A 15850-nucleotide genomic window follows, 5' to 3' on the forward strand; every position below is an offset into this window, starting at 1 on the left:
CGTTACAAATATATAAACTAAACAGAACATAAATCAGTAAGAGTGAGCACTCGCAAACTACCAAACACCAGGCTCCCACGATGCAAGGAGCCAAGGATGGTGCGGTCAGGGTAAAGGACACAGGTCTTGACTATTGAAGGAAGAGGTCACATGTTTACCAACTCATCTCAGAAAACAAGTTGTACACATTAAACATTTTGACAGAGCAGTCTGCTCCGGTGCGAGTATGAAACACATCAGACATTCTTTTCTTCTAACTAACCAAGACAATAGAGTTTCTTCACTGGTGGAGTTAGAATGTGTTTCGTTTGAGGTCAAAATAGGATGAGACGAGAGAGACACACTCTGCTCGATTTTTTTTGGACCACACCGGCGAGGTCAAAATAGGATGAGACGAGAGAGACACACTCTGCTCGATTTTTTTGGACCACACCGGCACTAAAAATTGCTCTGGTGTTCACCTCACTCCTGCATAACTCTCATCCAAACATCATAGAAAATATGTCCACCATCTTCCATCCTTCCTTGTATGTCCAACCAAACACACCATTAAAATACATAGAGTCGTGCCTAGACACCATCACACCATTCTGCAAGGCAGCAACAGCAACATCTTTCGGCTTCATTGAAATCCACAAGTCGAGTAGCATCAGAATCACAGCAGCACCAAGGCACCTGCCAGGATATTTGTGTAAACATACAACATTACCAAGGCCAAAAGTTCAGCATATTATCCTCCTGTAGCTTTAAGCCAAGCACAAGCTTGCTGCTGATGCATAGAAGAAACACGAAAAACACTAGGCTAGGAGGTGATTCACCTCTTCATTAAAGAAAAACACATCTTAACTGAAGAGAAACACGAGCAAACAAATCAGCCACCACGAAATCACATTCATGGTATAAAACTGGTAAAACAGAAGGCTACAAAATATACACTTAACTTTTCCAATTCGTGAATGACCAACAAATGGTTTATGGAATAACAACAACTGAGCTAAATGGTGGCAAACATCGAGACCTGCTCATCCCACAGGCACCATTGCCACCATCGGGGCAACGTATTTACTCTCAAAACAAGATATGTTCGAGCAGGCGAGCAGAGCATATACAACACAGTATGAAAAGCGTGCATTTCCTGGTCTTAACAATCAGCTAAACATGTATGGCTATTAGCTGACAAAGTGAAAAAATGAAGTGAATGTTGGGACGTGTTCATCCCACAGGCACAGCATATAAGCCATAGGGGCAACTAAAAAGTCCCAAATATATGGCATGTCATCAGGTTAAACTTAAAGCCTAACGGACACGTTAGAAGCCAACGTGGTTAAATAAGCAATTATCTGTTCCATCTTAAGGATCACAAAAGCTGCAGCAAGTGAATAATCAGTAGAGAAGGAATATTTATGAAAATTTCCCATCCTTAATGATTAGCTGAAAACATAATATCAGCTCACAGTCTCTACTACATGCAGGACATAGTTTAACAACCACCACTTTATTAATAGCCCTTATAACAGAGCTGCACCCGCAATAACAGAGCCACATAAAACAAGTCAATGACGCAAAGGTGATATAGAATCAGACAGCCACTAAGAAAACGATTGTGCACAAAAGAATATATCTCATGCACATGAGTTTAGCGCCCAGATTATGACATGTCATCAGGTTAAACTTAAAGCCTAATGGACATGTTATAAGCCAAGGTGGTTAAATAAGCAATTCTGAGCTCCATCTTAAGAATCACAAAAGCTGCAGCAAATGAATGATCAGTAGAGATGGAATATGTATGAAAACATCCCAACCTTAATGATTAGCTAAAAACACAATATCAGCTCACAGTAATAATAAGGTAGTACATGCTAGGGACCTGTTCATCCAAAAGGCACTATGCAATTGCCATTGAGCCAGAAATAAAGTTCCACACTGCACCAAAACTTACATCTCGCTAATCCAAAATAGAGGGTGGGGCTCAATGCCATATTAATGCCAGACGCATGCAGAATGAACACTGGACCAAAGCTTGTTTATCATATCGTCCTCATGATCACGGAACGTGGATAATCATGTCAACTTGTTAAGGAAGGCCGAGTTCCTTTAGGGGCTGTTTAGATCCATAACTAATAACTCAAAATAAATAAAAGGTTGGCTAAGTTAAATCCCACTAACTAAGAATACAAAGATAATCAAACTTATTAGCTTATAGCCCTGCTAATAAAAAGCTATTAGCTGCTTTTTCGATGATATCTAACGGAACCATTAGTTGATTGATGCCAGTGTAGCACCTAATATGAGCAAAAGCAGCCAAATAACATACATTGTGCAAATACGCAATACATATGGTGACAAGTGCATTCTAAATGTTTAGCCATGAGGTTAACTAACAATGCAACAGTATGAATTAATTTCAAATAGGCAGAAGATTGCAACAGATTGTAGAAGCTAAACTTATCGAGCAAGGGCAATGACTATTGATACTGAAACAGATAATTTAATGACAGAAGATGTTTACATCAGTAAAATATTTATGCAGCACCATATTAATAGCCCTTATAACAGAGCTGCACGCCTGCACCCGCAATAACAGAGCCACGTAAATCAAGACAATGATGTGATATAGAATTAGACCCCACTAAGAAAACGATTATGCACAAACAGAAGACAGAGCCATTCAACAAACAACAGATATCTTTTTTATTAAAAAATACTTCTAATTTTTCGAAAAGAACAAATGAAAGGAAAGCAGAGCATCGCGAATTGTTTGTTGTTTTGGGGTGAACCCGCGCGGCCATCATCGCGCGCGCTCCGACCGCGGGCAGTCGTCATCGCTCGTCGCCGGCAGCAACCGCGGGTGCCAGCGCCGCCTCTTTCCAACAAACCGCGCCACCAACCCAATGACCCTTGGAGGTCGGCGGGGGCGACACGGCCAAGGAGGAGCCGGCTCCGGCCGCCGCGGCGCAGCCGGACGGCGCGCTCGGATAAGATCAAGTAGTGTTCGTGAGGGCCGAAACCCTAGCTTATTCGCCCTTCACCCGTGGCCTTTTATCACAGCGACGAACACTTGGGCCTCACAAGTCACCAGTTTTTCCTTCCTTCTATGGCCGAGCACAATAGGTTCTCACCATACAATTGGGCCTCAACAACAACAACACAGGCCCAGACACCATAAACCAGACCTTTCGGCCCCACATGTCATTCTCTGAGCGGCGCCGATCCGACAATCGTAAAACCCTAACTCTCCCAATCCAAGCTATAAAAGCGTTCCCCTCCTGTCTGTCCGCTCTATACGCCGCCATCTTCGCAAGCCACCGCAACCGAAGCCCGCCTTCGCCGCCGCCGCCTCTGCGATCCCCGCAAGGTCGCAAACATGTCTACCGTGCTCCAGCGCCCGACCCCCGGCACGGTCCAGTGCTTCGGCCGCAAGAAGACGGCTGTGGCCGTCGCCTACACCAAGCCGGGGCGCGGGCTGATCAAGGTGAACGGCGTCCCGATTGAGCTCATCAGGCCGGAGATGCTCCGCCTCAAGGCCTTCGAGCCCATCCTGCTGGCGGGGCGCTCCAGGTTCAAGGACATCGACATGAGGATCCGCGTCCGAGGCGGCGGGAAGACGTCGCAGATCTACGCCATTCGCCAGGCCGTCGCCAAGGGGCTCGTCGCCTACTACCAGAAGTACGTCGACGAGGCCGCCAAGAAGGAGGTCAAGGACATCTTCACCCGGTACGACCGCACCCTTCTCGTCGCCGACCCCAGGCGCTGCGAGCCGAAGAAGTTCGGTGGTCGCGGCGCCCGCGCCAGGTTCCAGAAGTCCTACCGTTGAGCGCTCGGCTGCCCGCGCTTGCCGTACCGATGCCTGTGTTGTCCCAACTTGCCAGTTCGATGCCTGTACCCGTGGCTTAATTTTCTATCATCGGAGCTACTTATGTGGTTCTATAACTAGATGCTGTTTTACCTTCAACTTGTGCTGTTGTACCTTCATATTTGGACTTTTTAAGCCTTGTGTCGGACGCCTTTGGCATTGAAATATGAGAGATTTTGAAGACTATCTCTGAAGTTATGTGGTTCTATATCTAGATGTTGTTTCAGCTTGTTACTTGTGTTAATGAATTTATGATATGTTTGTCATAAATTTATGATATGTACTGGTTGTTGCTATTCAGTTTTGCAGCACGTATTTTTCCTACACCCATATTGTGATGATTAGTAGTTTGTGTTTAGCTGACTTGATTTGTTGACACGACTTCACAATACTTTGATGGCATGATTGGCAATTTAAATTCTTGTTTATTTGTGTTTTATGGATGGACGGACAGCATGCATGAGTGTTTGTTTTAAACTAAGAATTTCTTAGTTTAAGTCATATTTCGATCAAGTAGGATCTAGGTAGAAATGTTAATCCTTCACTAGTCCACCTGTATTACAGTATTAACTGTTTAGGAATCTGTACCTATGTAGCCTTAGTTTGTAGGATTTTCCATTTCTTTTAATCCTGTCTTTTGTTTTTGCTGCTTGATTTCTGGCTCTCATGGTTGTTAGCGGCAGTGAAAATGGAGAGTAAATAATTGGTAAAGTGTCAATGTTCTGATTTGCCAAATGGTTACAGTCTAATTGGTCATGCACCTTTCCTTAGTTTGCTTTGCTATATTGTGACAAATAATATGTCTTATCGTGTTTAGGATTTTGGTGTATCTTATATGATTATGATTTGCTGTTTAGGATTTTGGTGGATCAAATGTGATCTAATCTTGCTGTATCATGCATGATGCGGAAAATTGTGCGAAGCTTTAGTTGTAACATATCTGTGGAACATTGTTACTGAGATGGGCAAAATGGCTGCATTGCTGTATCTTTTGCTTGGCCAGATAGTTGACATGGGATTCTGTCAACTAATCATGTTTCATTCCTTGGGACTTGAGTTCATGCATTACCTAGTGATGAACTTGCTAGAGGGTCCATTGTTCTTCCATGTCGGAGATTGAGCATTGTGGTCTCTGTTTTTCCTTTGACTTTGGAATTATGCACTGCTTGGTTTAATGTGTTATTGTCTGGTTGCTCATTATGCTTGTTGTATATAAAGCTGGCTTATGAGCACAAAGATGACATCATGTTGAGTTGCACCCCACCATTTTAAGCTGAACCAGTTTATCTTGTGGATATACTGTCTAAAGTTATTCTTGACTTAGACCCTGTTTGAATGCACTAAAGCTTATAATTAGCTGCAGTCATCTAAATAGCCTTGCTAATTGGTTAGCTATTAGCTACTTTTAACAATTAGCAAATAGGTAGCTAGATAATTCTAGCAACCTAACTATTAGCTTGGCATTAAGGTCTCTTTGAATGCACTGTAGCTGAAATTCGCTGGCTAACAAATAGGATAGATAGCTAACTATTTAGGTAAATTGTAACTATTAGCTAATTTTAGTAAAGTAATTATTATCTCTTGTGCATTCAAACATGACCTTAGTTTTGTTGTCTGCAATTTACGAGTGCTCCTGTCTAGGGTTCATAAATTCGTTGTAATCATCCGAATTTTGTTTTGTTGACTAAAATTTGATTTTTGTATTTTTATATTTTGAATCGAAATCCATTTAAAACTGCGCTGAAATCTGTTTCTTGGTTAGTAGCGAAAATGAAAAAAAAAATCCATATTCGGTGATCGCGGATCGAGAAAGTAAACCAGCTTTTGCAGAGAAGTTGTTTCGACTTTTCCACCGTAGTGGACAGAGCAAACTGTAATTTTAATTCCTCCAAACGGTTTACCTTTACAACCTGATTTCTAAAATCAGTAGTACCTAAAAAACGTAAGCTCGAATCCACCGCTTTCTAAAATGAGTTACTTCTAAAAAAACGTATCCGTTTTTTGAATCTCTGATCAAAGTGTCATTCAGGCTAATTGTCATTAGGATGTTCGTTTCGATTAAAGTAAGTCGATCTGCAGCTGTAATCTATAGAGGTAAAATATTGTGCAAGCAGTAGAAGTTGGTACAGATTAAAGCTAAGCGAACAAGGAGAAGACTATTTTTATGCACAAGTGAAGATTGAAGATCATATCTGAACTTTTTAGAACTAGTTTGGGAGCAAGGAGATTAAATACAGGGAGAGAAAATCCCCTCCATATAACTAAATGTTTTATCAAATGAGATTGCTTACCTTGGAAAATGAGAAGATCTTAAGGTAATTTGTGTTTCCAAACTAGCCTTTAAGATAGTTTGAAAACTTAAATCCTCTGATCCTCAAGGGGATTTAATTTTCTAAAATAGCACGTAGCCCTAAAAGAACATCCTTTCTTAGAGCATCCTCAAGTGGTCCCCAAAACATATCTCCGTGGATTTGGGATCTCCCTAAATCTCTGAATTCCAAAAAAATCTTAACACTCCAACAACTAATATATTCTCTAAAATGTATTCAACAGGACCCACAATACAGTATATACAGTCATCTCCCCGGCACCACCACGCAGCAGCACCTAGATGAACAGCCTAAGGAAAAAATGGGAAAACCCACTACCGTCCATCAAGCAGCGGTAGCACCACCAAGCGGCATGTAGCGGCTACACCACCCACGCGGGGGCAACTGCTGCCTTGACGCGAGGACCCACCGCGCTCAGTCGGATCGCAGAGGGATAGACACGTGCAAATCGAAAACCATGCCTCGATTGGGAGCTCGAGCGGTAGCGAAACTTCGCGCCGTGAACGGGATACTTTTCGCCTACAGGATTTTGGGGTGCTATATATGTAACTTTTGGACTCGTTTTTTCACATTTTCCCTAAAATAAGAATTGGGACGGGGTTTTAAGAATCTATTGGAGATGCTCTTAATTTTTATAAAATAATGGAGACATCACACTATTCATCCCTAAAAAGAAATATTATCTCCCTTCTCCATCTGACATTTTAGCTTTTATTTACTGCATTTTAGACATTACATATTCAAACACATAGCAAAACTTGTACATCTAGAAAAGTCAAAACAGTTTGTATTTTAAAACGGCGACAATTGGAGACAAATTTTAGATAATATCCTTGTATATTTCAAATTAATTTCAAAGTACTTTTCGCTTGTGGCAGCAACATAGGTACTCACTCCTGCTGGGTCAAGGCAGATCTCTATAGATGCATATAGCCACGAATCTACTGGTTGTCCAGCTTGACTTAGGGTTGGGCCCACCATATGTGGCTTCGGTCTAGTTGGGCTCGTTTCCTAGGTTGGATCGGCATCGCCACAAATCCCATAGAAGGGAATAATCAACAACTTCGACCGTAGGTCTGGGTTCCCACGGGCGGGACCTGAACCTCCACAATTCCACATGGCCCACTGGATCCCCACAAAGGGATCCGGAGCAGCTCCATGCCCTTGGAGTAAAAACCCTCTTTAACTACAAGATCGGTTTTGGACCCCAAGAGTGGTTCTGGACCCCGCATGTGTCATCCAGAACTTAAGTCATGTGAGGTCCGGTGTCGCCACGTGTCTGAATCATTACAAATGGGGTCTAGAGCTGCTCAAGCATGTTCTGGACCCCGAGTCACGGGAGGTCCGAGGGTGCCATGTCACCGCATGTTCCCGGGTCTGCGCCCTGCTTAGTTGGGGAGGTCTGGGAGTGCCACGTCGCAACACGTTCCCGGGTCTGCTCTCTGCCCAAGCCGAAGTCTGGTGCCAATGCATGGCTGGGGACGCCTGATGTAAGCCGTTGGGCGACACCTAACGTAAGCCTCTGACATGGGGCCTGCCATCTGAAAGTCGCCTAGAGGGGGTGGATAGGCGGAATCTGAAAATTATAAACTTAAGCACACACTACAAGCCGAGGTTAGCGTTAGAAATGAATTCGAGTCCGAAAGAGAGGGGAAAACAAATCAACCAAGAAATAAAGCGAATGAACACGGTGATTTAATTTACCGAGGTTCGGTTCTAAAGAACCTAGTCCCCGTTGAGGTGGTCACAAAGACCGGGTCTATTTCAACCCTTTCCCTCTCTTAAACGGTCACCTAGACCGAGTGAGCTTTCTCCTTAATCAAACGGGTCACTTAGACCCCACAAGGACCACCACACACTTGGTGTCTCTTGCTTTGATTACAATTCACTTGGGAACAAGAATGAGGAAGGAAGAAAGCAATCCAAGAGGCAAGAGCTCAAAAGAACACAAAATCTCTCTCTCACAAGTCACTAAGTGCTTGAGTTGAATTTGGGACTTGGAGAGGCTTTGATCTTTTGAATTGTGTCTAGTAGTGAATGCTAGAGCCCTTGTATTGAATGTGATACTCAGAATTCTTGGATGCTTGGAGTGGTGGTGGTTGGGGGTATTTATAGCCCTCAACCACCAAACAATCGTTGGGGCAGGCTGCTGTCGATGGGCGCATCGGACAGTCCGGTGCGTCAGGCACGTCACCCAACCGTTAGGGTTCTGGAGCTTTTGACCGTTGGAGGCTTTGTCCTCTAGTTTACCGGACAGTCTGGTGCCACACCGGACAGGCACTGTTCAGTGTCCGGTGCGCCTCTGACCTCTGTTCCGACTTCTGCCGTGCACTGTAGCGTTGTCAGGGGCATTGTTGCAGTCGACCGTTGCGCTGGTAGCCGTTACTCCGCTGGTGCACCGGACAGTCCGGTGGCTGTCCGGTGAATTATAGCGGAGAGCGCCTGAAGAAACCCGAGAGTGGCCAGTTCAGCCCTGTACGGTTCTGGTGCACCGGACACTGTCCAGTGGCACACCGGACAGTCCGGTGCGCCAGACCAGAGCACACTCGGTTTCTTTGCTCCTTTGAATTTGATCCCTAACTTTAATCTTTTATTGGTTTGTGTTGAACCTTTATGCACCTGTAGAAAACATATAATCTAGAGCAAGCTAGTTAGTCCAATATTTGTGTTGGGCATTCAACCACCAACATTAATTATAAGAAAAGGTTAACCCTATTTCCCTTTCAATCTCCCCCTTTTTGGTGATTGATGCCAACACAAACCAAAGCAAATATATAAGTGCAGAAATGAACTAGTTTGCATAATGTAAGTGCATAGGTTACTTGGAATTAAACCAATTTGTAATTTCACTATATATGAATGGATTGGTTTCTTCTATTTAACATTTTGGACCACATTTGCACCACTTGTTTTGTTTTTGCAAACCTTTTTGGAAACTCTTTTTCAAAGTCTTTTCCAAATAGTCAAAGGTATATGAATAAGTTTGCAAGAAGCATTTTCAAGATTTGAAATTTCTCCCCCTCTTTCAAATGCTATACCTTTGACTAAACAAAATCCCCCTGAATGAAATTCTCCTCTTAGTTTTCAAGAGGGTTTTGAAAATATACCGATTGAAGAAATTGCTTATCACAAGATACCAATTGAAAAACAAACTTTTGTAAAAACCAAATCAATCTTCACTTCGAATTTTTTTGAAAGTTGGTGGTGCGATCCTTTTGCTTTGGGCTTAATATTTTCTCCCCCTTTGGTATTAATCGCCAAAAACGGAGACATTGAGAGCCCTCCTATTACTTACTCTCCATTGGTATAAGTAAAGATGAGTGAAGGATTATACCAATTTTGGAGCGATGTGAAGTGACGGCGAATGGTAAATGATACCGTTAGAGTGGAGTGGAAGCCTTGTCTTCGTCGAAGACTCTATTTCCCTTTCAATCTACGACTTAGCATAGAAATACACTTGAAAACACATTAGTCGTAGTCATGAAAGAGATATGATCAAAGGTATACAAATGAGCTATATGTGCAATGTTTCAATCAAAATTTCAAGAATCAAGAATATTTAGCTCATTCCTAAGTTTGCTAAAGGTTTTCTCATCTAAAGGCTTAGTAAAGATATCGACTAATTGTTCTTTGGTGCTAACATAAGCAATTTGGATATCCCCCCTTTGTTGGTGATCCCTCAGGAAGTGATACTGAATGGCTATGTGTTTAGTGCGGCTGTGTTCAATGGGATTATCTGCCATGCGGATTACACTCTCATTGTCACATAGGAGAGGGACTTTGCTCAATTTGTAGCCATAGTCCCTGAGGGTTTGCCTCTGTTGGGGGTCTGCTTCGTCACCGAAGGTACTTTAAGAAGAAACACCTTCGGAAGATCAACACACAAGCAAACATAGCGCGAGGGTATATGCTGAAGCTACCATCCATGGAGCTTCAATATAACGAGATGCCTTGAAACGAAGGGCTGCACCGACTTAAAGAGGAAAAGACCGATCGACCCATGATAATTTGTGTCATGATTGTAACTAGTTGTAGAGGACATAAATGTAATTTTGACCGGGCTGCGTCCCGTGCCTATAAATAGGTGAACAATATCCCTGTACTACTCACGCTGACTTGTACTCGCTCGCACGTCATGCTTGTACTTTTGCCTTCTGTCAAGCCGAAGGTACAAATGTAATTCAATATTATTCTTATTTATCCATGATTATATAATAGGGACATGTAAATAATGTTATATGATTATTCATGTTTACCTCTCATGTTTCATATGCTTCTCCTTTCATCAATGTAAATTGTGATGATGAAGGTATGTCCTTCATGACCTTCGTCCGAAGATCGTTATATCCTAAGGGAAATAATGCTTCGAAGGACGAAGGACATTAACCATTAACTTCTTTCTATGTTTCCTTGTTCTTTATTCATAGCATTTGAGAACAAGTCCCCAACATTGGCGCCCACCTCCGGTGAACTCACTTCCACTCTTGAGCTGATGGCTTCGTTCAACAACCAAGTCGTAGCACCTTCGGCTACGAAGCTGGTGCTCCCGATAACAGGCGGCTCAAGTTCAGAGTCGGCTAACAAGAAGCAGAAGAAGGAAGCACATAGAAGGGTGAAACATGTTGGGGTGCAGGGACCCTTCATCAAGTCAAAATGGTCCCACATCCCAATCACCTTCTCCCAGGAGGACCTTCAGCTCAAAGATTACCCTCACAATGATGCTATGGTCATATCTTGTGTCATCAAGGGATTTCTGATCCATAATGTTCTGGTTGATACAGGCAGTGCAGCCGATATCGTATTTGCTAAGGCCTTCAGACAGATGCAAGAGCCAGAAGACAAGATTCATGATGCTACACACCCTCTTTGTGGCTTCGGAGGAAGGCAGATTGTAGCACTCGGCAAAATCACAATGCCAGTGACCTTTAGCTTCATCCACAACACAAGGACTGAACAAGTTGTCTTTGACATTGTTGACATGGAGTACCCTTATAATGCAATCATTGGTCGAGGGACACTTAATGCTTTCGAAGCAATACTTCATCCAACATATTTATGCATGAAGATACCTTCAGAACAAGGGCCCATTGCTGTTCATGGAAGTCAAGAAGCTATCAAAAGGGCCGAAGAAAACTGGACAGATTCAAAGGCAATTCATAATATAGATGGAGTCGAAGCCTGTCAGGAGTATAAATACAAAAGAGAGAAGGCTGCTTCGGCAGATCGGCCGAAGCCTATGCTCTTATGTGAAGACATAGCAGAACAAAGGGTGCTGCTGGGGTCTCAGCTATCCGAAGAGCAAGAGAAGACTTTGCTAAGATTTTTATTCGACAACAAAGATGTCTTTGCTTGGTCAGCTAATGATCTCTGTGGTGTCAACAAAGATGTCATTGAACATTCACTCAATGTGGATCCATCATTCAGGCCAAGAAAACAAAGGCTTCGGAAAATGTCTGAAGATAAAGCTGAAGGTGCTCGGAATGAAGTGAAGAGACTTCTTAGTGCTGGTGTTATCAGAGAGGTGAAATACCCAGAATGGCTAGCCAACATTGTTATGGTGAAGAAGGCCAACGGCAAATGGAGAATGTGCATTGATTTTACATATCTCAACAAGGCTTGTCCAAAGGACGAGTTCCCATTGCCAATAATAGACTCTCTAGTAGATTCAGCAGCTTCTTCAGAGCTCATGAGTCTACTGGACTATTACTCAGGCTACCACCAAATTTGGATGAAGAAGGAAGATGAGCCGAAGACTAGCTTTATAACCCCAGTGGCACATATTGCTATCTTCGGATGCCTGAGGGGCTTAAAAATACTGGAGGAAGCTTCAGCAGAATGATAGCCAAGGTCCTTCATTCTCAAATAGGCAGGAATGTACTAACATATGTTGATGATATCATAGTAAAAAGCACGAAGCAAGAAAATCACATTGCTGATTTGTAAGAGACATTTGCCAATATCAGGCAAGCTGGCCTAAAGTTAAATCCAGAAAAGTGTGTTTTTGGGGTGAAGAAGGGCAAGTTCCTTGGCTGTCTAGTATCAACGAAGGGAATTGAAGCCAACCCAAGCAAGATTGAAGCTCTTCTTCGGATAGAACCGCCGAGCACAAAGAAAGGGGCTCAACGGCTAGCAGGTACACTAGCATCATTAAACAGATTCATATCCAGATCAGCAGAAAGAAATTTGCCATTTTTTAAAATACTAAAGTCAGCCGAAGTTTTTTAATGGGGTCCGCCTTAGCAAAAAGCTTACGAAGAGTTGAAGCAATACTTGATCGATCTAACAGCACTAACTCCACCTTCGCCAGGAGCTCCATTACTCTTATATGTGGCAGCTTCGCACTCTACAGTTAGTGCGGCTCTTGTACAGGAGAAGCTAGATGACCAGCTCAAAAAACAGGCTCCAGTATACTTCGTCTCCGAAGTCTTAAGTTTATCAAAGAAAAATTATACAGAATTGGAGAAGGTGTTGATGCTGTATTAATGGCCTCCAGGAAGCTTCAGCATTATTTGCAAGCATATCACATAATTGTTCCTTCGTCACAGCCTCTGAAGGACATAATGAGGAACAGAGAAGCTACCGGAAGGATTGGAAAATGAGTTGCAGAGCTTAACAAGTTCAGTATTGATTATGTGCATAGATCCTCAATTCAGTCTCAGCCGTTAGCAGACTTCATCGCTGATTGGATGACAGGGGCTCAGGAAGAAGAAATCAATAAAGACACCGAAGCTTGGACTGTGTTCTGCGATGGTTCCTGGGGAACCTTCGGTGCAGCAGCAGCTGCTGTCCTAATTGCACCTTGAAAAGTTAAAACATATTATGCAGCAAGACTTGACTTTAGTTGTACAAATAATATTGTTGAATACGAAGCACTTCTATTGGGGCTTCGAAAGTTAAGGGCAATGGGAATAAGAAGGGTCATCCTGAAAACTGATTCTCAAGTCATTTCTGGCCATATATACAAAAGTAGCAAGGCAAGAGACCCGAAGCTTGAAAAATATCTGGATACAGTTCGAAGGTTGGAGGCGTCTTTCGAAGGTTTTTCTGTCAAGAACATTCCAAGAGGAGAAAATGAGCATGCAGATCTGCTAGCCAAGTCAGCAGCACAGGGGCTCCCTCTACCTTCGGAAGTATTTTTTGAAACAATAAAGGCACCTTCGGTTGAACTCATGGAGAGAGCAGTGCTTGCAATTTCCCCAATACATAGTGAAGATTGGAGGACTGAAATTATATCTTTCCTCCAAGATAATTGTCTTTTGGATGACGAAACTTATAATAAGAGAATGGAATCAAGGACAAGACCGTATGTGATAATAGAAGGGGAATTATATAAACAAGGAATCTATTCTCCACTCCTCAAGTGTTTATCAAGAGCTGAAGGTATTGAATTAATTAAGGAAATACATGCAGGTCTCTAAGGATCTCATATTGGGTCAAGGTCCTTGCTGGGGAAAAAGTGTTTAGACAAGGATTTTACTGGCTGAAGGCAGCTTCGAATGCAGCAGAGCTAGTTCAGAAATGTGAAAATTGTCAAAAATGTGCAAAAGACCAGAAACAACCTTCATCTCTCACCCAGCTAATACAACCTACTTGGTCGTTGCAAAGATGGGGCCTAGATTTGTTAGGCCCACTACCACCAGCATAAGGTAATTTGAGATATGTTGTCGTGGCTGTAGAATATTTTTCTAAGTGGATTGAAGCGAAGCCTTTGGCTACAATAACTTCGGTTACAGTCCAGAAATTCTTCTGGCAAAATATTGTTTGTCGCTTCGGTGTGCCGAGGGCTATAACTGTGGATAATGGAACACAGTTCGATGCTGAAATGTTCAAGGATTTCTGTGATCAAATTGGCACGAATATTCATTTTGCATCAGTTAGGCATCCGGAGTCAAACGGGCTGGTCGAAAGAGCAAATGGCATTATAATGACGGGAATAATGAAGCTAATCTTCAATCAGCCCAGAGGAAAGTGGCCAGATGAGTTGATTAAAGTGGTGTGGAGCCACAATACAACCACATCAAGATCAACAGGTTTTACACCTTTCAAACTATTATTTGGTGATGAAGCTATAACCTCAGAAGAAGCTAAAGCAGGGTCAATAAGAACAACAACTTCGGCAGAAGACGAAGCTGATTATCACGTAGCTGATTATCACGTAGCAAGAGATACTATAGAAGGGACCAGACTTCAGGCTGTGGAGAACATCAATAAATATCAAGCCAAAACAATAAAATGGCGTGACAGAAAAATCAGGTTGAAAAATATTAAGCCAGGGCATTTGGTGCTTCGGAGAGTGGCCAATCCGGACACAGTAGGCAAATTGCAGCTGAAGTGGGAAGGACCTTTTCTGGTGGTATCTTTATCGAGGCCCGGTTCTTACAGATTGAAGGATATGGACGGCAACGACATTCCTAGATTTTGGAATGCGGATGAGCTTCGACGATATTATGTGTAATTTGATGTAATCTTTTTTCATTTTTTCCTATGGCACCCTTTTCCTTTCCAAAGGGGGAGAAAGTTTTTTAATGGGGTCATAGCTTGTAATTTTTTCTTTCTTATTTAGCTCCACGAGAACAAATCCCCCAAAAGAATGTAAAATGTAAAATCTGAGCATGCACCATCGAGTGCAGAAAAAGAAAAAAAAGCAGGGAGAAGCTCAAAAGTCGTCCCCAAGGGGATGCAGAGCACGGCGAAGCTACAAAAAGTCGTTCCTAAGGGAGCGCAGCATAAGTTTTCTGCTCAAAAGTCGTTCCTAAGGGAATGCAGAGCCCAATACCGCCGAAATAGAAGGCGAAGAAGTTCAAAAGTCGTTCCTAAGGGGATGTAGAACTTATACCACCGAAATAGAAGGCGAAGAAGTTCAAAAGTCGTTCCTAAGGGAATGCAGAACTTATACCACCGTAATAGAAGGTGAAGAAGCTCAAAAGACGTTCCTAAGGGGATGCAGAGCTTAAGACTCAAAAGACGTTCCTAAGGGGATGCAGACTCTGGGTGTGGCTTCGTAAGCGTGTGTTTGGACATTCATTTGCACATTACATCACATCATTCATTGCATTCATACACATTCATTTAGACATTCGTAGGATCATCATCATAACATAGAATACAAACAGATGCTTCGGCTCTGATGCAAAAGCTTCAATGAGTACAAAGAAGCAAAGATATGCTTCGTTGTGTATGAAAAGAAGGGAAGGTGTTTTTCGCCTTCGGCTCAAAAATACAAGTTTTTTCCACATCAAAGCAGTTCATACACGGATGGAAAGGTAAAAATATATTACAAGGTATGGACAAATTTACAGAGCAGTGTTTGATTCCTAAATTACAATATCCTTTACAAAGTTAATTCAAAATTTATTTAGAGCTTTTTGCAGCAGCTTCATCAGTATCTGTCAAGCTTCGGATCATTGATCTTCGGCTTCGTCATCCTGTACATAACAAAGCGGTATAAGGTAAATAGAAATCTCAGGAGAAGGTAAGCAACAGATACTAGTTTAATACCGGCTTGAGATGACTTCGAGCTTCGTCACCAGCTAAGTCTCGCCCACCCTTCATCCAGATTTGTGTTATAAATCTATTTCCAATGCTTCGGGCCAGGCTGGGGATGTCAGTCAAGTCCGCTGGTGATAGGCTGAAGTTTGGCCTATTTACAATTTTTCCATGCGTGCAA

General features: G+C 42.6%; 1 protein-coding gene and 1 long non-coding RNA gene across 2 annotated transcripts; one reads left to right on the forward strand and one right to left on the reverse strand.

Annotated features, from left to right (window-relative positions):
- Nucleotides 1-128: 128 nt before the first annotated feature.
- Nucleotides 129-2968, reverse strand: LOC100381540 (uncharacterized). The gene has a single exon (NR_157302.1). It is a non-coding gene; the product is annotated as an uncharacterized lncRNA (long non-coding RNA).
- Nucleotides 2969-3292: 324 nt separating this feature from the next.
- Nucleotides 3293-4038, forward strand: LOC100194265 (40S ribosomal protein S16). The gene has a single exon (NM_001310510.1). It carries the CDS (start codon nucleotides 3365-3367, stop codon nucleotides 3812-3814), a length of 450 nt encoding a protein of 149 aa, NP_001297439.1. The 5' UTR covers nucleotides 3293-3364; the 3' UTR covers nucleotides 3815-4038.
- Nucleotides 4039-15850: the final 11812 nt, after the last annotated feature.

Source organism: Zea mays, chromosome 3 (assembly GCF_902167145.1).
Source record: "Zea mays cultivar B73 chromosome 3, Zm-B73-REFERENCE-NAM-5.0, whole genome shotgun sequence".
Classification (NCBI taxonomy): domain Eukaryota; kingdom Viridiplantae; phylum Streptophyta; class Magnoliopsida; order Poales; family Poaceae; genus Zea; species Zea mays.

What these genes read in the sequence shown, in the direction of transcription:
- LOC100194265 (NM_001310510.1), top strand. Translation starts at nt 3,365, where the DNA reads ATGTCTACCGTGCTCCAGCGCCCGACCCCCGGCACGGTCCAGTGCTTC.